The 24,092-nt window shown below is 42.7% G+C and overlaps 1 protein-coding gene across 1 annotated transcript in view; it reads right to left on the reverse strand.

The window, feature by feature from the left end:
• LOC148037948 (cytochrome b561 and DOMON domain-containing protein At3g07570-like) overlaps positions 1-24,092 on the reverse strand; it is a 56,674-nt gene that overhangs the window by 6,774 nt on the left and 25,808 nt on the right. Inside the window, exon 2 of the mRNA XM_087676993.1 lies at positions 5,145-5,556. Coding sequence (XP_087533119.1) covers positions 5,145-5,556 — 412 coding nt within the window. The remainder of the gene's footprint in view (positions 1-5,144; positions 5,557-24,092) is intronic.

Here is a 24,092-nt window from a genome sequence, read left to right on the forward strand (position 1 = left end):
AATAGACTAGCCGCTCTAACTATTGTGTGCTAAGCCGATTGCGAATCTTTATGTGAATGAGAAAATAAGCACTCCAGTTTCTCTTGCATGCATCCGAATAGCAATCCTGGGCAAGGACCCTCATAGCTAAGGGCTAAAGGGTCTCCAATACGTATCCAAAGTTTTGCCACCAAAATAAAGGCTTCACAAGTAACTCTCTCCTCCAACAAGTGGGAGATACAAAAGCCACATCCCCTTTCTGATCTGCATAGCATCCTAGCTCCTCCAGCACTGCATTGTGGTCATCCATAGGGACCGCACAAGTCAAATAAGAAAGCTGGTCTGAACGGAACTCTTTATCATCCATGACCGCCGGTGACTTGTAGGCCGGATGTACCAATGCGGCAAAACCATGGATGGGCTTATGCATCCACGTCCATCTCCTCTCTGCTATCTCTAAAACATGTGCACGTGGTATCTCTGTGATCACTGTACAAGCACGTGCCTCCACCAATGCCGCTCTAAAGAAGTGAACGAGAAGGTCCATGGTGGACCCCTCACAATCACTTGTACATAACATCCTATAAAAGGGAGTCATGACAATGACAACGGCATGGACTTTTTGCCAAAACTGCTCATTAAGGCACAAGCGCTACATGGCTTTGGCCTCCGCTATCTCATGCTCATCCCACTCATTCCATAGAGTGGACACCACTCACTATCGCACCTTGTAAAGATGCTCCAGCAATAACCACATGTAAGCAAAGCGAGTTGAAGAAGGCTTCTTCAACTCTAGTAGGCTATACTCACGATACATCGCAAGCACCTTTACCTTTACCGTGAAGAATGTGACAATGGATGTAACTTTGCGGACCACCCTCTTCACCCACTTGAGCTTCCCAATGTCCTCCATGAGCAAGCCCAAACAATGACTTACACATGGAGTTCACACAATCGTAGGAAACTCGGCCTTAAGCAAACGGTCCATGGATTAAATTTCAATTATAAATCATAATATTATCATAATGAAAGAAAGTGAAACAAATTTAAAAGACAATTTGCAATGTATACCTCAATGATAGCTTGTCAAATGTGGCATTAGATGAATGCACCCATTGTTTTCCTCCCCCTCTTGCCAGTATCTACGGTCCGCAAAAAGTAAGTGCCGAGTGGACATGAGATGAGTATGTTGATGATGCCCCGTTTCTTATGATTACTCCATTCGTCAGTGAGAATGGAGCAACCATATTTTATCAATGCGGCCTGAATAGGATCAAGGGCTCTATCAATCCTTTCCTTCTCTTCATCAATCTTTTTTATCCCCATGTCATTGTATGTAACACCGGTGTCGTAACACCAGTCCATCCTTTACACGGACTCACATTGGCAATGGCTTTTGCCTTTCTCTAAGAAAGACAACTGATCCACGCACATGACCGGGAGCTTGAGAGAGAGAGGATTGTCTCTCCAGCACCGCATGAGCCTCCACTCTTTGTCTTTTACCAGACCAGAGCCGGATGCGGATGTGGAGCCCCTACTACTAATGGTAGAGACCTCTCCCGCATCAGTTAAAGATACGCCCACATTTTATGCTTCCTCGTTAGTAGGCATAGGAGTTGGTGCCGATAAGCCAATTCCTCCTCTTATGGATCCCCCTCTCATCTTGGCGAGAATCTCCTCTGTGATGTTTTAAGGGATCTCCTTGCATGGACCAACTTGCCCCCCTATCTTGGAAAGATGTTAGAGAAGCCGAGTTGCACCACTTATATAGCACTTCCCACAATACTTGCATGTCCAATGGTGGAAGTTAGACTTCTTTGTGTCCCTCTCCACATGGATCGCATGCAAATTGAAGGCCTCGTGCTTCTCACGAGTCATGGTGTCGATGACAGATAAAGAGGCCTGAGAGAGAGAGAGAGAGATGCTTGAGACTCGACTCTTGAAACTTGAGTCTTAAAAGTTAAAAGGGAGGGAGACTCGACAGGCCCGAGGGTTGAAAGAGCAAGAGTGAGAGAGAGGGGATGGGAGATGAGAATGGCAAATGCTTTGATAGGGTGCACGATAGAGGGAATGGAAGATGAGATTTGAGAATGGCAAATGCTTCGATAGGGTACGGGAAAGAGGGGATGGGAGGTGAGATTTGAGAATGACAAATCACAAGTCCATTCAAAACTCAAGATCCAAGAGAGGAAGATGAGAATGGTAAGTACTTGCTGAATTGGTGTGGAAGCATGGAGGAGAGGAGCACCTTTTGTAAATGAAAGAAGGATCAAAGTTCAAACAGTCAAAGAGAGAGGGGTCAACGGTCAAAGAGAGGGCTGCCAACTGGAAGGAATCTAAAGAGGGCGCAAGGGGGGTGGGGGTCGGGGGGGAGGGAGTGCATGGCTGGAAAAGGGGGTGGGATGAGGTATCCAAGGCTTCCCACCCCTGTAGGAAACGCGGGACGTGAGATTGAGGACACGCAGGCCAAGTGACCCAAATATGCCTGTTTTAACATACAAATTCGTACGGATGCATACCATACAGACGGTTCCATACATCATACGAAGGCAACTATGGGTAATGCTAAAGATGAAGGATAGTTGTCAAGGGAGCGGAACACAATCCTCTATTGCTATAGAGAGATGGCCTATAGATAGGCCTCAAGCAATCCTCTCCGCAGCAACAAAGGGCCATGTTCCACTCCCCATTATGTGGGTGGCCCAATGAAAAAGTGCCGATAGTATGGGCACCCAACCCGTTTTGGGGCTGTCAATGCGAAACCCTAAATCAAGTGACTGAACTAAATAAGTGGTTTCTCAACACCACCAACATTTGTCTTTGGACTCCAAATCCAGCTTATCATGCTCCTTCCTTGGGATGTGGATCTACTGCTGCTTTTTGCAGCCTATGAGTCGTTGCTGGCATTATCTAATCTGCTGCTGTTGTAGATCTGTCCATACCTGTGTTTTCACTCCAAGAGACCTGCTGCCATCATTTCCAGACTTGGTGGACTGCTGCTGCTGCTGTGTGTGGGACCTGTCTCAAGGTATGACACACTCTTGGCTGTTTCCAGTGTCTCTGCCTCCATCATCTCAGTTCTTTCCCAGTCATTGAGACATGGAGGCCTGAGGCTCCTTTGCATCATTCTTCAGTTCTATACACTCTTCCATGTGTGTATTGTACATTCTGTGTTTCTCTATTTGCCCTAGTAGTTCCTTACACATCGCTGAACTTGAATGGTCTGGAGTGGTTGTCAGACAGCTCAATCATGTGCAAACAGCTGCCACAAACAGAGCCAGGCTGGAAATCTGCAAAAATGCAGCATATGCTGCCAAGAACACACTCAAGAAGTGTTGAATGCTGTTGCACCAGCAAACACAGTCAGCTATCATGAGAAATACAAGTCCAGACTGTAGCCCTTCCAAAAACAGCAATCATTCACCTTCTAGGGAAGCTTTAATGGCATGAATGGATGCCAGGAAAGAGGGGACTGAACACCACAGTGGTAAAGGTAGGATGACCCAAGCTGCAGATGTAAAACCAATGCCCGAGAACAGAACTGTACAGAGCTTGAGCAGCCTAACAAGGGAAAAAAAACATCCAACCACCTACTAAGTCTGACCTTACCAGCTTGGATGAAAATTACATGACAAGCCCAAAACAGGGAGGGCCAAAATACCATAAATGCACCCTGATATGGAGCTGGGCATATCAAGCTTAATAATTTACAATCTGCCTTACAATCAGAAAGCCATCACCTCTACTTGCAGAACCAATCGCACAAGCAATCAGACCCCCCACTTACTAGAAATCAACATGAGGACACTAATTCATTATTAAAGAGAAGTCAAGGGCTAACCTTAAAGGTTGAGGCTCTATAGCAAGCCTTGAATCCCCACATGGTTCCTCTTTATCTCATCCCAAAATCCCCTTCGTCATCAGTTCCAAGTTCCAAATTCACTTCTGACAAAACCCTAGCTAAGAGGAACAGATCTTGGATGGAGGAACCTCTACCCAAGCTTTCCTTCTCTCAATTTGAAAGTCAAGAAATAGTTGCTCAAGGTAAATGTGAATTCCACTCATGTAGCACAGCTACCAAGAGGTTGACCCTCTAATCTACCTCCACGTCACCTAGATGCTCTGGTTTGAATCACAGTTTTGCAGAGCCAATAGGTTTTCCTATGATAATCAGTGAGTCAAAAATAGGCTCCTGTAGTACACATTTCTACATGGTTCTTGTTGAAGCATATGAATCAACCATTCAAAGTGCTATTGTTTCTCTCTTCTTGGCATTTGATCACTGCAAGCTGAACCGTGCCTGCTGTGCATAAACTGCATTTAAAGAATTCCCTGTAACAATGTGAAATTCAATATCCTCAAACAGCCACCCATACTTCGGGTATTCCAGCAATGTAGACAGTGCATGAACAAAGCATCAATGAACAGGTAACACAACAGCTATAACCTCAACAGAAGAAAACATAGCAGGCAGCCTTACATCAGTAAAACACAACTGGTTCAGCTATGGCATCAAGCATTCACTTGGCTGCCAATAGTGATGTTTAGACATGTCTCAATAATCTTTTGAAACTCATTACGGAAACACACCAAATGAGACCTACGACTGGATTTCTATTGTTTGGGACCATGTTTCAACTTTTATGGGCCACAAAGTCTTACCTACCATAACTACTGACACAGCTCATGGCAACACTTATATACATGCAAATGCTCAGCACAACATTCTGAACTGACTGACCATAGCATCTTACAATACAACCCTGTCACAATAACCTATTGCTAGTGCATGCAAGTGACATCATCAAGCAGCCTTCCAAACATAATGCTGCACTATCTGTAAAAGCCTGTGAATCTCATGAGTTTTTTAAGTGTTCACAAAAGATTCTAAAGGAAAGTGTCTTGCATAATTTTCCAACTTATAAATCATACATACTTGTTAGAAGCAAGAGCCTTGGACAACCTCTTGGTTACAAAAACTCTTATAGAGGATTTTACCAAAGTCTAAGAGCCAACTTAGGGCTATGTAGGTGAGATTGTGATGATATTAACTGATCACATTGTCTTGCATAGATTCAGAAACCACAACTTGCAGAAATGCACATGACATTGTATGCTCTGGTCTTTCAAGAATGTAAATGACAAGGAACAGTCTAATAGCTCACCTGTTGTGAAATCGAATGACATCGAGTATTTATCTTTGTGCGGTGCATTGAGCGAACCTGTCTCAAAATCAGGGTATATGCCCGGTATTCCATATGCATAGATGACTTTACTAGATGCTGCTGTGGCCTTATCAATTGATAACTGAAAACCCATGTACAAAGTCTGGTTCGCAAGTTGTGCCTTTGCTGAATTTGGAATTACTGTCAGGTTACCTTGCATTGGAACAACTTGATTGGGGTTATACCCTCCTAAATAGTACTGGTTTATAGTACCATTGCTCATGAAGTATGCCAGCATAGCACTTGAACCAATCATCTTGCCCGTAGGTGATAAACCCATGGCAAACCAGGTACTTTCATAGTTTGCTGACAACACTATACTCAAAATCTTGGATGTTTCATCATAATCATACTGTTTCAGTAATACACCATTACAAAAATTGGACAGGTCAGCATTAACAGCAAGCACCATGTTGCCTTTGGAAATATCAAGAATGAGATGTGCAAGTACAAGTACATCTTAATACCATGAGTATGGTCACCGGTTCATCATTGAACAGAAACCACTCTTGAGATTAGCCTTTGAAAACGACTAACTTTTACACTCCACATGCAAAATATATATTTTTTAAATGAATAAAAGTGAAAGAACCAGAGATAATGTCTGTCAAAGACTGAAATGACTTATCAAACCGAAATGATGAGTACAAGGATCTATGGCATACCTCATCATGGATAAAACAGAAATGAAAAAAGATTACAGATGTTCTAAAAGGCCAAAGAAAGGAAAAAAGTTCTATTAGAGGTCTTCTAAAAGGCCAAAGACATATGAAATAAACCAAAAGTTACAAGTGGAATCAAATCTCGTCCATACTAAAACTAACAACAAAGAAGGGGGGTGAGAGAGAGTGTGTGTGTGTCTGTGTGTGCACACAGACGCGTGACGTTGCTTTCAACAAGCTAATGGAAACAGCCACCCAGAAGATCATTTCACACATACCCAATCTCAGTCAACCTTTTGAAGTTCATTGTGATGCCCCAAAAGAAAGCATGTTTTGAACCAGGTAGATCATCCAATTGCTTATGAGAGCCTGGAGATTGCTAAAAGAAGCAATGGTATTCATGAAAAGGAGTTGCTTGTTACAATATATGAAGTAAAAATAGAAAAGCACCGTCTCCTACGTTATCAAGATTATTAAAGCTGTCAAAAAAGCAGATAGGTGTGAAAAAATGTTACTACCATTACCTTGTCAAGGATATCTCAAGTTAACACAGTCACAATGGCATATGATGGAAAGAGATGATAGGGTTTGAAATGGAGACAACAAAGTGTACAAAAATACTAACAGTGAATGAACTCCGAGACTCAGAAAATGAATGAAATCTAATGATAATGCAATGCCCTCAGGCATAGAAACATGGAACGGGCAGAAAGTGGCCTCAGAACAACGGAACACCAGTTCAAAACGTGCAAGGACAGGAAACATGTTCCCAGCACAAAGAATATTCCAGCTGCCATTCCTAATAACATTCCCACATTGGAACGTCCGAGCAGGTAGATCCCAGGATTACTGAACATGCAATCACAAATGTGTAGGGATCTTAGAACCAAAAGTAGCCCTAGCAGGTGCGTTTGGCACATGTGAAGAATTATTCTTTCAATGCACATATGTATGTAGGGAGTCCCAGGAGCCTGCTGCTGGACCAGCTAGCTGTCAACAACAACTTTCTTGCCTTTTTTATTATGAACATCAATCCATCCGGAACCAAAGAGAACACAAATTGCTTGCCCTTAGCCAAATCTTTTTAAATAGGCTGTTCCTTAATGGCCAGTGCATCAACCATAATGTTATGGTCAATCCTTACATCCAATTTCTTTTGGCACTCAACCATGAAGTGGCCAAATACTTTCTAGAATATTTGTGGCGCCTTGCACCTTAGCTAGATTTGTGCTTTTTGCCTTTAATCATCTTGGCCGTTGTCAATCACTTGCTGCCGTTTTATGGTTAACATTACCCCCCTCCTAACCGATGTCAATTCCATAGCACTCTTTGTCGAAGGTAGCATATGTCAGCTTGCATCAAAGACAAGGAATGTTGGGGACAATGGGATGGAGTAGTAGTTGTCATTTGGAGTTTGCTACAAGGACTAGCGTTGCTTTGGATGTTGGATGTCAAGTAGGAAGTGGTGGTTGGAATTAGCTAGGCTCTCAAGATTAGGGTCTAGTGTTGCTAGACTAGTTGGATTTGAACAAAATGGTCAAAGTTGGTCACTGTAGAGATATTAGCTTGGGGTAGAAATTGCAAGCAACCAAAGATGCTTGTACCTACAAGGGAATGGTGGAAAATGACAGCCATCTATGGAGGAGAGAAGAGAAAGAATGAGAGTGTGCTAAAGCAAAAGAGTAGAGTATACTTGCTAAACTGAAAAAATAAGAATAAAAGGTACAAGATAGGTCTAAGATAGACCTAGCTCTAACTCAACTAGAGTTAACTAACTCTAACAACTCTAAAAGTGGTGACACAACTTATAACTTTAGCTGTGTTCACACTAAGAATTGAAAAATAACTAAAGACTAAAACATTGGGGACTACCCATAGAATTGAAAAATTCTAACACCCCCTACAGTGCCAATGTGGTAAAGTACAGGAATGATCAATCACCAAAGGGTAGCAAGTTTTTAAGGACTTGCAAAAAGCCTCAAACTTCTCATGAGGTAGTGCCTTGGTGAAAATGTTTATAACATTTTCCTATGTAGAAACATACATCAAGCTAATCTCTCTTGCATAGCATCTCTTTCTAATATAATGATAATGCACCTCAATATGTTTTGTGTGAGCATGAAACGCAGGATTTCGTGCCACTGCAATAGCACTTTGACTGTCAGAAAGAATGGGTGTAGAACTCTCCAATGGTAAATGTAGATCAACCAATAATCTACGCGACCATACACATTCCACTGTTGCCGTAAAGGCTGCCCTGTACTCAGCCTCACAAGACAAGGTAGCCACTGTAGGTTGTTTCTTGCTTAGCCATGAAATGTATGAACGGCACAGAAAGAAAGTGTCCACTAGTAGATTGCCTAGTGTCTGCATCACTAGCCCAATCTGAATCACTGTAAACCTATAATTGCAAGTCTCCTCCCTTGGGAAATAATAATGCATGTGACTAAGTACCTTGCAAGTACCTCCTGGCTTCATAAGAGTGCAGATAGATTTGCAATCTTGCATATTAAACCTATGCAACAACTTATCCACATACTGTGACTGTGACATGATGATGCCATGCTAATTTTGGGTAAACTGAATCCCCAAATAATAGAGTAGACAATCCATATCTGACATAGCGAATGCATGTTTCAATTCAACCTTAAAATCTGCAATTTTTGCTTTTGAAAGTCCAGTGAGCAACATCTCATCTACATAAAGAATGATAATCAACAAGTCCCCTCCATTCTTAATGTATAGAGTGGGAGCAATTGGACTATTTTTGAACATTTTGTTGACCAAATATGCATCAATTTTAGAGTACCATGCACGAGGAGCCTATTTGAGGCCATAAAGAGCTTTGTTTAGCTTGCATACCATGTGCTCTATCCCCTTAACCATAAACCCTAGAGGTTGTGACGCATAAATATCCTCATACAAATCCCCATTCAAGAATGCTATCTTAATGTCCAACTAATGTACCTTCCCACCATAATTTGCAACCATAGCAATTACATATCTCACCGTACTCATACAGGATATAGGAGAAAAAGATTCTTCATAATCTATGCCCTTCTTCTATGCATAGCCTTTTGCTACCAACTGTGCTTTGTACCTGTCAATGGTATCATCAACCTTGCATTTGAGTTTAAAAACCCATTTTGTGCCAATAGCCTTTTTGCCAAGTGGTAAATCCATAAGATCCCATGTAGAGTTAGTGGCAATAGAGTCTAACTCATTCTACATGGTTTGCATCCAATGTACATCTTATTGAACTTCGTCCAAGAAAGTAGGCTCATCATCATCCAACAGTGAGCTCTTAAATACATGCTCATCACAATCATTTACTTCCGTAAAATCAGCCAAATGGGCTCCCTCTACATCATTTGTTGCATGTCTAGTAGCCCTTCTAGTACGTTGAGCTAAAGGAGCATCCATTTTACTCTCCTGGAGAGTTTGTAACAACCATCTCGAGACTGTTTTTGCTGCATTTACAACAACCCTTTCATATTGTACTGCATCTTCCACTACATGTGGCAACCAACAGTGAGCTCTTAAATACATGCTCATCACAATCATTTACTTCTGTAAAATCAGCCAAATGGACTCCCTCTACATCATGTGTTGCATGTCTAGTAGCCCTTCTAGTACGTTGAGCTAAAGGAGCATCCATTTTACTCTCCTGGAGAGTTTGTAACAACCATCTCGAGACTGTTTTTGCTGCATTTACAACAACCCTTTCATATTGTACTGCATCTTCCACTACATGTGGCAACCATCATTAATACCTTGTTGTTCAGGCACATATGGTGCAGCAAAAGCTTGTTGTATTATGTCTGTCTGGTCATTTACAACAAGCACGAACTCCAAAGAAAGTCGCAAGAGACCCTCAAAGACATCACCAATATCATGGGTGGCTAGCATTTGAACTAATCATGTGAAAATGCAGCATTTTCAGCAAATATGACATCCCTATTGACAAAAATTTTCTTGTGCGTAGATCGTACAAGCGGTAGCCCTTGCTTTCCAAATTGTAGCAAATAAATATGCATTTTACAGCTTTTTCATCAAGCTTCCCATAAAGCTCTTTTGGAACATGTGCATAGGCTATGCAACCAAACACCCGAAAGTAGTCAATCTTGGTTTTTTTCCCATACTAAGCTTTAAACAAGGTAATCATCCTTAGTGCCTTAGTGGGTGCACGATTCAACACATGATTTGCACACTGAAGACCTTCTAACTAAAATTTATGAGGCAGCCCCCCTTGCTTTTGAGCATACAACGAGTTGTCTCCATAAGAGTGTGATTCTTCCTTTCAATAACACCATTCTGCTAAGGAGTCATTCTAACAGTGGCTTGATGCGTAATGCCATGATCAAGCAAATATGTCTCAAAAGCACGAGACATGTACTCCCCCCTCTATCCGTGCAAAGTGTCTCCACTTTCAAGCTAGTTTCAGCCTCAAGCTCACTTCCTAAAAGTAATATGCTTTGAAGCTCCACTGTTAAAATACCATGTTTGCTGTGTTTCAGCAGCATTAAATGCTGAATCAGCCATTGAAGAATCATAATTGCCAATCAGAAATGCATAGTCCTCCTCCATAAAGTTGGCTAAAGCATCACCATCACTAGATTTGTTGGCTAATGTCTCTTGGACAGCCAAACCAAAGTCTTTTTTCTTCTCTTTGGCTAATCTCTTACGGCATTCATCAATATAGTGACCTGGCTTCTTGCAATAATAACATTTCCCCTTCTTTTTAGACTTTCCTATGTCTTGGACAGCCTTATTTGATGGCTGTCCAACATCACCCTTTTGTTGATTTTTTGCATTTTGCTTGACTTTTCCTTTGCCCTTGAACTTGGAAAGCATAGCCACATCTCTTGAACGCAATGCAACATTCTTCGAAGTCTGTTCCTCTTGCAACAAGAGGCCTTCTAACTCCACAAATGTAAGGAGCTGTTGCCCCCTCTCAAAGACAATATCAAAGAGGTGTGGAAACCAAGATACAGCTCTGGAAGAGTTCATTGTAATGTTTACCAATTCAACATCCTAAATGATTTCATCCACGTTGAGCAACTGCTTAAGCAAATCGTGTATGTGAGTAAGGTGATCTATCATGCTATCATCTTTATCCATGTTCACATTGGCCAACTCTCTATGGAGAGAAGATATTCTAACCTCGTTATGTGCTGCGAACATATGCTCAAGTACATTTCATGCTGATTTTAAGGTCTTACAAGACCAAATGTGTGGAATGATCGATCTTTTCACTAACAAGGCAATCAAAGAAAGTGCTTGCGCTTCTTTTGACTCCCATCTCTTCTAATCCTCAGTAGGAGGGGGAACAACTCCAACAACCTACCCTCTAGCATTACGTTGAACTCTTTGAGGTGCGAGACCTCCTCTTTGCTGCAAATCACTTGTAGCATAGTCCCACAAGTCCTTCACTATAAGAAGGTTGCGGACCATAAAACTCCACAACGGGTAGTTTGATCCATCAAGTTTGTCCTCCTGAATGAGGATACCAAGAATGTTGCTCTAATCATTAGTCCCCTCACATGCCATATTGTCATAATGGGCAAAAATCTACAGTCAAATACTTCTCTGCTGAAGTATAGATTGTACTCCTCACAGTACCAAAAAACCCCTTGGGATTATGCAACAAGTACCAAACTATCACACAAATGCCAAAGTGTTCTCAATTTGATCCAAATCAACACTCAGCCAAGAAATAACAACAATGCACTATTGTACCACACATGCCTCATAATGTGTGTCCTCAAAAGTACAAATTATAGCAACCTTATGCCGACTCTTACCAGAATTTACTGAATTTTCCCAAAATTTTATGCTCAATCTAATTGTAACAGCAATTAAATGCTGATATACCGCTTGTTTGCTGCCTTGGAATGCATGTCGAGCAAAAGCCCCAAATTTCTTTCAAAATTTCAAAGAAATTGAAAAATTTTATAACTTACAGCTTGAATTTCTGCAGTAATGTCACAAAGGGTGTGTGCCAACAGCAAACAGCAACTGGAATTTGTCTCAAGTTGCATGCCAGAGCCTTTAGGACAAAAAGCCCCAATTTTCTTGCACAAATATCGATAGAATTGTGCAATGTTGGTATTTTTAATGAAGATTCACATGCGGAACTTCAAATTGGGCAAAAGCCCCAAAATTTTTGGGGGGAACGTCAAAGAAATTGTAAAATTTCTTCGAATTGATTATCCATTTGAACTCTAGGAGTGAAAATTGACCAAACCTCAAATTTTGGACGGCACAAGCTGGGATTCGGAAAGAGATGGCCAAATTAAATGGAAAATTGTAGAAATTTTGAAAAAAACCCAAATCTGAAAATTGGGGTTTTTGCATTTTTTAGGGTTTGCAGAAAATTGCAGGCAAGGTTAAGAATATGGCAGCCAGAGGTGAGAAAATAAGGGGCACAGCTGAAAACAGCAGAAGCTCCTCCAAAGCAATAGCTCCTCGAGCTGCGTGTGCGGGACTACACGTAGGATTACACGCAGGGCTGCACGCAGGGCTGAAAACAGCAGCAACTCGTCATTATCTTCCTTGGGCAAAGAGTTGGTTGACAGCAACAGGACCTTAGGCGGGGCGACACCGACTAACGGTGGCTGAACTGAATCCGCACATAGAACCTGCTTTGATACCAAATGTTGGAAAATGACAGCCAGCTATGGAGGAGAGAAAAGAGAGACAATGAGAGTGTGCTAAAGCAAAAGAGTAGAGTGTACTTGCTGAACTGAAAGAATGAGAATGAAAGGTACAAGATAGGTCTAAGATAGCCCTAGCTCTAACTCAACTAGAGTTAATTGACTCTAACTCTAACTCTAAGAGTGGTGCACAACTCATAACTTTAGTTGTATTTACACTAAGAACTGAAAAAGAAGTAAAGACTAAAACATTGGGCACTGCCCATAGAATTGGCAAATTCTAACAAGGAAAACCTTTCGTGCTCTCTTTCTAAGGGAGTGCCATTTTGTTTTGTGTGCACAAGACATATATCATAGATTGGAAGAGGGCAGGCTTGAAATATTGTGTCTCACTTGAGGACCCAATCCGTGTGTAGATTATGGTGCAATTACCATGTGAGTGCACATGCTTATATAGGCTATTACGTTGTTAGAAGACACCTAGATAGCGTCTATTTGTCAATCGTAGATGAAGTAGAGCACAATTTAATGGACAGATAATGAGAATTATTGTCATTGCTAAGGGATAAGGGAGTCAAGGGAGAATCATGAGAAGAACCTCGAGCTGCTATGAGAAACGTAAAGGTCACAACCATAGATGTGATGGTAAAGGTTTTGTTGTACTTTATAATGAGTAGAGACTACAATGCCAAATGAGACTGCAATATTGGGTGATTCTCAAGGAACATATTGATTGTTGTGCTTTCTATATTGTCGTCATGGCAATGAGGGATTTGGGAAAATGCAAAAGGAATTATGCCAATGACTTAGGAAGATAGGTCTCTAATAGGCAAGCCGAGACACCCTAGGTGTATCTTGCCCTTGATGTGCCTAGACCTTACATGAGGGGGATAATAAGCAGGGCTAGGAGACTAGGGACAAAGCCTTCCGACCAAGATCACCAGACGTTCCTAACATGAGGACCCCTAGACGTGGTATCGTCTTCGTGCATGCATGTTATTATTTTCACTTTTCTTCTTTTCTTCCATGGGAGCTTGCAAAAAGAAGAGAGAGAAGCCTTTATCTTCTAAGCATGGGACCCAAGGTGGCTGGTAAACCTCAATTTCTGCTATAAATTAGGGTGTACAATAGCATTGCTACTAATGCCCACCTTCAATGGCTGATATTTGCAGAAAATGGCTGAGAACTGCTAAGGGAATGACTATAGATGAGAGAGAAAGTTGGAGAGAGAGAGAATTCAAAACCTATCACCAAAACTGGCTGAAATTCATTGCTGCCCTACTGTGAATGGCTGATAGTCTGCAATCCAACCTCACAGGTGCCCAACGTACAGTCACCACCCCTGGGGGAGTCAAATCTGCTGTCACATGCCCCTAGGAAGCCTTGGTCAGCTATCGTCTGCATGTAATGCCCTCCCTGATGGCTGGGACAGCTCCTAAAACAAGCACCTAAAGCAGGGTTGTCTCTCTCTTGTTCCCTTCAGCTTCAAGAATGGTGGAATAAGGTTCGGCCAGCCCCAACAACTTCTCTTCCGCTTGCCAAAAGAGAAAAGAACTCAAAGAGAAAAGAAAGAACACAAGAACACTGCAAAAAAAGAACTCAAAGATATGCTCAGGGAAATGGAATCCATAAACCAAGACATGAATACAACAGTGAGTCACTAGCCAATGTGGGCACTGGCACTAGCTCCCTCTCTCCAAGTCCTGCAAGCAACTAAGTATGCGGACAATGACTAAGGAGGAGGAAGCACTAGCCACCACATTTAGTTAAAAGTCAGTCAACTGAATAATAATAAAATAATCAGGTCAGCTACCATAAAATGACCAAAACCTTATAAATCAAGAGCCAAAAAAATGCATAAATAATCTCCCGTGCCCAACCCACTAAATCACACTTAGACTCACTCATGAGCTAACTAATTTGCTAGCACTCTCTTTCAAATCATGGGTGATGACACACAGAGAGAGAGAGAGAGAGAGAGAGAGAGAGAGAGAGAGAAAGACACACACACAAACTCTCTTGCAAGTACAAGAATCAAAATTGATTATTAGATTGAGTTGTGAAAGTACAAAAGCTAGGGTCTTAATATATAGGCCAAGTACACGATTGAACCTTTCACCCTTATTAAATGCTTGGTGTGTTGAAGGTGTTCACACCTATGCACACACTTTAGACACAATAAAGTGTATTCACACAATGTGATAAATGAGTAACATTCACATGCGATCCTCTATGGAGAGAGTGTTATATCCCTAGACATCACGATGTGTCCCTGTAGCATTGGTCACGGTGGTTACGAAGTGATTTACTGCAAAATGCACTAAGGACACTTTAGGGTTAGAGCAACTGAGTTCTATTTATAGAACTCAAGTCCCTATTGCGAACATTCATTGTGTGATCACCACTCTTGGACTCTTAGCCCATAAGCCAACGCATCTGTACATCAGGATGGTGTCACCAAGTGGTGATATTGTTTGCAATTGCTTTCCTTATTGACTTATATAAATATTTTATTTCTCTTTTCTTTAGTTGTTGTTGCTTTTTACCCCTAGAGTTCTCTTGGATTAAGTCGGGATCTTTGCATGGCCAGAAGAGGCAACCATTGGGACAGATTGGACTAATGGTTTGTCTAAGCCTTAGGACCGGTTCCATATTGAATGGGCACTGAAGAATAGAATGCCAGTGGTTTGGGACTGTGTGCTTAGCCACTAGAGATGGTGCAGAACAATGAGCCTGGCCAAGACAGAAGATGCACATATGAGAATGCTCACAGAATAAAAGTCACCGTAACTGAGCCACATTACACTTTTTGATGTGGTTGCAATGACAAAAGTTACTCAGAACAACTTGAGGAATGCAAAGGTAACCATCCCTAAAATTTAGGAAGTTACTATTTTTGGACCCCAGAATTTGTTCGCGTCATTATCTTCGTTTTTGCATGTGGATTAATTGTCTGGTCTGTGCCGAGGTCAAATTTTGCACCGATCATGGAGAATTTTAGACCGGAAGGTTTAAACGGGAAAATTGTTACATGTATACCACGTGGCACAAATTCCCAAAAGAGAGAGAGAGAGAGAGAGAGAGAGAGAGAGTATTTTTTTAAAAAACGTAATAGGCATGAGGGGCAGATCTGGGAGTGAAGTTTTGAGGAGCTGAGGGCAGATTGTTGCAAGTACATCAGCTATGGAGAATACTTCGTCGTCTCTAACTCATGTACAGAGGTAGAGCTTGCTCCCTTTGATCAACTCTCTCTCTATTCTCAGAGGAAATGCTATGCATGATGGGCTGATTCTATCAAAGGTACAGTTTTGTGTTTTTCTTTGCACTTTTGCTGAGGCAAGAGCCTCACTATCTAGGTTCAGGAGCAGCTGTGGGCTTCTCCAATGTAAGAACTAAAGAAAGTAATGACCATGCCACACAGGAATAGGGTTTTTCAGCTCTGATTTAGTGATGTTTGTGGGACTGTTTTACTGCTAGAATGATGCTAAGTAGAAGGGATGTTATTCTGGATATGTTGGACAGTAAGAACAGTAAATACAGAGTTCTATAGGCTGCAATTCTGCACATGAATCATTGAGTTATGGTCACAAAAAATGCTTTCCTAAAAGGGATCTTGTTTTGGATATGTTGGAGTGTAAAAACAGTAAATATAGAGTTCTGCAGACTGCAATTTTGCACATGAATTATTGAGTTATGGTCACAAAAAACGCTTTCCTAAAAGGGATGTTGTTCTGGATATGTTCGACAGTAAAAACAGTAAATACGGAGTTCTACAGACTACAATTCTGCACATGAATTATTGAGTTATGGACACAGAAAATGTTTTCCTAAAAGGGATGTTGTTCTGGTCATGTTGTACTATCCTTATGCAACTGGGGCTTACTCACAAAAGATGAAAACTAACTATTCACAAGTTATGTATTTTGGAACATTTCATTTTTGTAACTTTCCATCTTTTAATTGATAAAGAAATACTGAGAGGGGGGCCGGTCTTCGGGGCCCATCTGGTGTTGAGCGAGGAAGTGAGGTCTGTGTTTGTGTGTATATGTATGTGTGTGTGTGTGTGTGTGTGTGTGTGTGTGTGTGTGTGTGTGTGTGAAGACCAGGTGTTAATTAAAGGAACTACCGCTTTATGTGAGTCATAGACCGGTTTCAGATGGTGTGGGCTGGTGTTATGGGACGCCAACCCTTGGGATGTGGTTGTGACCCAGAGTGCTGCTAGCTTCCAAGCTCAAGGGTGAGCCCATTTGGCTCTACGGCTAGGAGGTGAGTCTGATGGCCATTCCCTTTTATGGTGAGTTTGGCTTGCGTCGCATCTCGTCTGTAAGTTGAATCCTAGGAGGACGTATCATTGGTATTAGAGCGTACTTCTTGGATGAGTAATAGATAGGAGAATAAAAAGCATATGGCTGAAATTTCAGTATGAGAGCTTAATCCAAATGAAAAGAGAGATCTCCAATATATAGGTGTGGGCTTGGGTGCTCAAAAATGGAAAGTAGAGGCTACAAATGGCGAGTGTTTACTAAAAATGACTAGTGTAGCGACACTTGTCTCTTTAAAATGACACGTCCTCTTCTAGATACCACATGTCACTTTTCTAGAGAAAGAAACTTCCAAACCTTCTACATTGAAAATCTCTTAAATGGTTAAGAATATGAGATAGCTGCTGAAGACAACATTGTTCCTTGCGAAATTCCAGAGCCTTTGATGTGAGATCAGAGGATCGAGGTACAGCTGGGATTCAGTAGACAATGTGAGAGTGAGAGATAGAGTTGAAGCACGACACCCAAGAGAATAGGCTGAATGAGTGTAACCTGAAAGTATAAAGTACAACCCTTAAACCTTAGGGTTGTAGGGGGTGTTCACACCCGACACACACTAAGTGCCCAAATGTGTGTAACATAAGCACATAAGTACATACGACAATAAGACCATAAGTCTGGGGAAAAAAACCTCTCCTACCGAGAGTAAAAAGTGCCCCAGTGTCCTACTGATCACCGACACTCCCATATGAGCATAGGCATAAGTAAGGCGTGAGTCAAATACCCAACAAACCCCCCTAGAGTGAAGAGTGATCAAGAGTACAAGGATCATCTGCCACCAAAGGATATAAAATTTAAAGCATCTCGAAATGCTTCAAATTTGTCACGAGAAAGAGCTTTGGTGAAGATGTCTGCCACATTACTGGTGGTAGGACAATAGACAAGGCTGATATCACCTGCATGTAGCCTCTCTCTGACAAAGTGATAGGGAATCTCAATGTGTTTCGTGCGAGGATGAAACACTGGGTTCCGTGCCATTGCAATGGCACTTTGACTGTCAGTGAACAAAGGAGTAGGCTCAGTAACAGATACATCCAAATCAGCTAGCAAGCGTCTAAGCCATACGCATTCAACTGTGGTAGTGAAAGCTGCCTTGTATTCAGCTTCACATGACGATGTGGCAACAGTGGATTGTTTCTTGCTAAGCCAAGAAATGCAAGAAGAGCCAAGAAAGAAACAATTGTCACTAGTGGAGTGACGTGTATCATAATCACCAGCCCAATCAGAATCACTGTAAGTATGTAACTGCAGTGGTCCCCCCTTGGCATAAAGCAACCCAAGAGAACAAGTACCTTGCAAGTAGCGAAAAACACGCTTGACAGCTTGCCAATGTGACATATGTGGCTGATGCATATACCTGCTCAAAGCTGAAACTGCAAACTGTATGTCCGGCCTAGTATTGCATAGATAGATAAGACATCCAACTGCAGGAGCATATGTATGTATATCAAACAAATCACTATCATCATGTAATGACAGTTTCAGTCCAAGTTCCATGGGAGTACAAACTGGCTTGCAATCCTGTAAGCCAAACTTCTCAAGAAGCTGCCCAATATACCTTGACTGCGATAACCCAATACCTCGAGCATTATGTATGAACTGGATGCCCAAGTAGTAATGCAAAACTCCCAAGTCAGACATGTCAAAAGTTTGCTGCAAATTTTGTTTGAATGCTGAAATCTGATCAGCATGTGTTCCAGTGAGCAAAAGGTCATCAACATAAAGACATAAAATCAGCATAGATCCCCCTTCTTTACATACGTAAAGGGTAGACTCAGATGAGCTGTTTAGAAATCCCTTACCAAGCAAGAAAGCATCTATTTTTTCATACCAAGCTCTAGGAGCTTGTTTCAAACCATATAGTGCCTTTTTGAGCTTGCATACCAAATGTTCTGAGCCTTCAACTGCAAAGCCAATGGGCTGCTGTACATAAACTTCCTCCTGAAGTTCCCCATGTAAAAATGCAGTCTTGATATCTAGCTGATGTACTGTCCAACCATAATGTGCAGCCAAAGCAATCATAGACCTGATGGTCGTCATACGGAAAGTAGGAGCAAATGTCTCCTCATAATCAATGCCCTTTTTCTGTGCGTAGCCTTTAGCTACCAGCCGTGCCTTGTATTTATCAATGGATCCATCTGCTTTTCTTTTCAATTTGTAGACCCATTTCGTTCCAATGGCTTTCTTCCCAAATGGCAAGGACACCAAATCCCAAGTTTGATTATTAGTAATAGAATCTAATTCAACTTGCATGGCTGCCATCCAATGCACACTGTGTTGTGCATCCTCATAACATTCAGGCTCTTCATTATCAAAAGTACTTGCTGCCATAATAAACTCCATGGTAAGTGCTGAATCATGCCAACGAGTTTGCCTTCTAGTACGACCAGCCATGGGTGCATCCAAAGGACTATCTTGCATAGTCTGCAAATACCATCTAGGTAGCTGTCTAGCATCCTGGCTGTGTGCAAGCTCTTGCTGAATTTCAGTTTCAGCATGATGCTGAATATTTCGATCAGCCAATGGCTGAATTTCTGCACTTTCCATAGGAGCAGTTGGCTGAACATTAGGTTCATTTTCTGAACCTCCAACTGAATCACCAAAAGTAATGGGCAGCAGCCCTTCAAAAACATCACGGGCAGCCTAATATGTGTCCAAACCAACCAAGGATAATCCTCATTTTTCATCAAAAACAACATCCCTACTGACAAAAATCTTCTTTGTAACGGGATCATAGAGTCTGTAGCCTTTGCTCTCATTGCTATATCCCATAAAAATGCACTTAACAGCCTTGTTGTCCAATTTTTTTCTAAGTACCTTTGGAATATGGGCATAGGCAAGACACCCAAAGGTACGAAAGTGACCAACAGAAGGTTTACGGCTGTTCCAAGCCTCAAATGGTGTGATGGTCTTCAAGGCTTTGGTAGGGCATCTGTTCAAAATATGGCAAGCACACATGACTGCTTCCATCCAAAAACTATGAGGCAAGCTCTTTGCCTTCAGCATACATCTAGCCATCTCCATGAGTGACCGATTCTTTCTCTACTACCCCATTCTGCTGTGGAGTATAAGCTGTAGTATACTGATGGACTATGCCCTTCTGCTGCAAAAAAGAATTCAGCATAGACGACATGTATTCCCCCCCTCGGTCCGAACAGAGAGTCTTAATCTTGTAGCCAGACTGATTTTCAACAAGTGCACTGAAAGCCAAAAATGCATCATACACTTCTGACTTCTTTTTCAAACAGCAGACCCAGCAAAAACGTATAAAGTCATCAATGAATGTCACAAAATAATAACAACCGCCCAATGACATGGTCTGCATAGGCCCACAAACATCTGAATGCACCAACTGCAATCTGGTTGTTGCTCTGAAAGCAACATCACGAGGAAATGAGAACCGATGCATTTTTCCCAAAATGCATCCCTCGTATAAGTGCTCAGGAGGTCTCTCCAAGGGAGGTAAGCCATCCAACATCTGAGTGCGTTGTAAAAGCATCAAGCTGCCAAAGTTTACATGCCCCAAACGAGCATGCCATAACTCCGCTTGTATCATAGCAGGAGTAAGAGTGGATGTCAAGTATGCTGACTGATCTACTGAAAGAGCATCCAACTCATATAAACCATGACACAAAGATCCTGTCAAGACCAAAGTCATGCATTCTTTTTCTCTAACCATGCAACGGTCATCATCAAAGGTGACCTGTATACCACAACGTGCCAAAGAAGAAATAGAAAGCAAATTCTTCTTGATTCCAGGCACAAACAAAGCATCCTGCAGGCGGTGAATAGAGCCATCAATGGCTGTGAGCTAAATCTCCCCAATACCACGAACAAGGTATGATGCATTATTGGCACACTGTACCGATTTCCCAACGGGAGGTGCACTAACTGAAGCAAACAAATCTCTGCGAGATGTAATATGTCTAGAAGCACCATTGTCAAAGAACCAAGTGTCAGCATCCTCTGTAGAGCTAAGTGCTCTATCGGCCCAAGAGATGTCATAACTGCAAGTGTAAAAACAATAGTCCCTGTCCACAACAAAGGACGCGGACTCACTAGCAGTGGAAGGAGTAGTAGAAACAGACATTCCTGACTCCTCCTCCTTCTCTTTGGCAATGCGCTTTCTGCACTCAATGATATAGTGGCCGGGCTTCTTACAATAATGACATTTTCCTTTCTTTGCTTGCGTCCCCCCTTGTGACTGATTCTGCGATGTGCTTGAAGTGCCAGAACTCTGTGGAGCATTTTTCACCTTGCTGTTCTTGCCTTTCTGTCTTGCCACAAGAGCCTGCTCAGAGACTATAGCATCCACACCACTATTTTTCCGTGTTTGCTCCTCCTCTAGAAGCAAACTAACCAACTGAATAAAAGTGAGTGGGTGCTCAGCAATCCTCATGGTGAGGTTCAATGCAGTATGAAAAGACAAGTACGAAGGAGATAAGGAATTCAAGGTGGTGGATATCAACTGTGCATCCGAAAAATACTCATCTACATTCATGAGCTGCTCCCTCAAGTCCTGAATCTTATTTAAGTGATCCTGCATAGAATCACCTTCATGCATCTTCAGAGTTTCCAACTCTTTCTTCAAGAAAGAGATCTGAGTCTCATTCTTTCCTGCAAACATATGCTTTAAAGTCAGCCATGCATCTCTTGAAGTGTGAGAGTGCGCAACGGAAGAAGAACACGAACACAGAGAAGGAGAGAGAGACAGTAGAAAATGAAGGAAGAAAATCTGCACTGACTGTAATGAATGCTGAATACAAAACTGTGGACTGATCAGCCCCTGCACGCAGCCCAAAGCATCAGTGAGGGCACCAGATCAGGCTGATGATGACGGCAGCACCAAAGACGGAGGAAGATGTTGGAGTCGGAGTGTGCACCAGCCAAAGAAGGAGGGAAGATGATAATACAACTGATTGCCAAGTGGGAAATGGCTATAAATAGCCAAAAAACCCAAAAACTGGCCGACCTGAAATTTGAGGCCATAAATATGTCCGACCAGCATTTAATGCTGATCTGACCAGCATTTAATGCTGGTAAAAATGCCAGGAATGCTCAGAAAAATCCCAGAAAGGGTGGACAATGTCCGGCAGGTGAGGCAGGCTGAAGAATGCAGAAACTGCCCCAGGAAATGCACATAAAATCCCGACTGGAGGAGAAAATGCACTGACATGCAATAAACTGAGTGCTCTAGAATGAGCTACCTCCTCCGTCAAAACAAGTGATAGACAAGTTAGAGCTCCTAAAGTCCTCATCTGACTCAGACTGAGGCTCACAGGCAGGAGATGACAAGGCATGACAAACATGACTGCTAACATCCCCCCTCAGATCCTGGATGTGGCGGAAGGCCAAGGGAGAAATGGATCCTGGGGTGGCAAGAGGAATGCCAAGGTCAATGAAGTCCGTCGATGTAGACTGCTGCTGAAGAAGCTCCTCACGATCCTGGGAATCCCCCTCTAAAACACTAGGGGCCAGGGAATCCACAGCCGCATCACCAAGATCGTCCCCCTCTGAAAGGGATGGGGGGTACGAGGGAACCACCAGAGGAGAAGGTGGGGGATGGGAAGAAACCTGTGGAATAGAAGGTGCACAAGCGGAAACGGGTGTAGCAATAGACTGCCTCAGAGGACCCTGCATCAAAGAAGGGGAATGGAGCCTGTAAAGCCCGCTCTCCTGCCAACCTGTAGATAAGACAGCTCCTGTAAAAGAATCCTCAATAACAACGGCATGCTCGGTGAAGATCACTCGTGTGCCAAGCCTCGTAAGGCCATAAACTGAGAGGAGGGGAAGGCCCAAATCCGGAACATGTAGGGCCTGTGAAAAGGAGCTCGAAGGTCGGTCGGTAAACAAAGGCAATGTGCCAACACCACTAATAGGCACCGATAAAATGTCACCAACAGTAACTGAACCCTCTGATGGACGGAGATCCTGTAACAAATCACCTCGGGGAGTCATATGACTCGAAGCACCACTGTCCACTAACCAAGGCTGCGCAGAAGACACTACAGCCACGGAAGAAGGATCCTCCTCCAAAGCATGGATATGAAGGAACACTGACTCATGGGTAACAGCTGGTGTAGAGGTAGAAGAAGGCTCCAATGTAGATCCATCCTTCGCTCCCGGACGAAGGTGAGGGTACTTCTTCCAACATTTCTCCTCTAGATGTGTCCCTTTCCCACAGTGTGGGCACTTCGGTCTCTCTGAATCTGAGTCAGAGCCTGAAGAACTGTCCTTCTTCTTAGCCTTTGACTTCGTCTTCTTCTTCTTCTGTCCTCCCGAACCGGCAACAAAGGCTCTAGTAGAGTTGGATCCACTAGCACTGACCTCTCTGAGTCGCTCGTCATGCTCCAAGACAAGCGGGGATAGCTCCTCCCATAGAAGCTTCTCACGGGTCCTCGATGTAAGAAGGCTGGTGTAGAAGACATCAAACCGAGGCGATGGCAGCTGAGTCAAAAGAATCATAGCCATGTCTTCAGAAAAAATCGTCCGACCGAGGGATGCAAGCTCATCCCTCATATCCTGTAATCTGTTGATGTGGTCCTTCATGCAAGGACTATCATCAATAGCAAGCATCCGCAACTTCTTTTCGAGAGATATCCGGTGGGCAAAAGTCTTCTGTTGATAGAGAGACGCGAGCTTTCTCTACACGTCTGCTGCAGTCTTCAACCTGTGAACATGAACAAGGACAGAATCCTGCAAACTCAGAAAGAGGAAAGATCTGGCTCTAGAATTAAGCCGATCCCATAAGGCTGCATGATCCATAGATGTCCCATCTGCGGGATCCAACTTAGGCCAGGGAATAGAAACAAAAACAAGCTCCCAAAGATCGAAGGAGTCCAAGATACACTCCACCTTGCAAGACCATAGAGAAAAGTTGGAGCCATCCAACCGGTCCTCTTTGGGGAGCTGAGGAAGTACGGGTACCTGTACAGGGGGTACCAAAGGCTGCATCTTCGGTCCACTGGAAGGGGATCGCCGAGATACATGAATAGAAGGGGGACGAGAAAGAGGAATAGACTCCGGACAACGGCCCTCGTGATAAAAATCACGCCTCCGTTCAGATGAGTGTTGAGACAAAAGCTCATCATCTGAGTCATCAAAGCCTGTAAACTGATGAGAAGACATCTTCCAATCTGCAAAATACCAAAGAAAGTTGTGCCGATGTCGAAATATGACCAACAGTGTGGTCACCAACCACCAAGACGCAGGCTGAGAATGCCTACAAACACCTAGATCTGCAAAACG

This window comes from Lygodium microphyllum, chromosome 4 (assembly GCF_053477565.2).
Source record: "Lygodium microphyllum isolate KBCC chromosome 4, Lygodium_microphyllum_v1.1.10, whole genome shotgun sequence".
In the NCBI taxonomy this organism is placed as follows: Eukaryota; Viridiplantae; Streptophyta; class Polypodiopsida; order Schizaeales; family Lygodiaceae; genus Lygodium; species Lygodium microphyllum.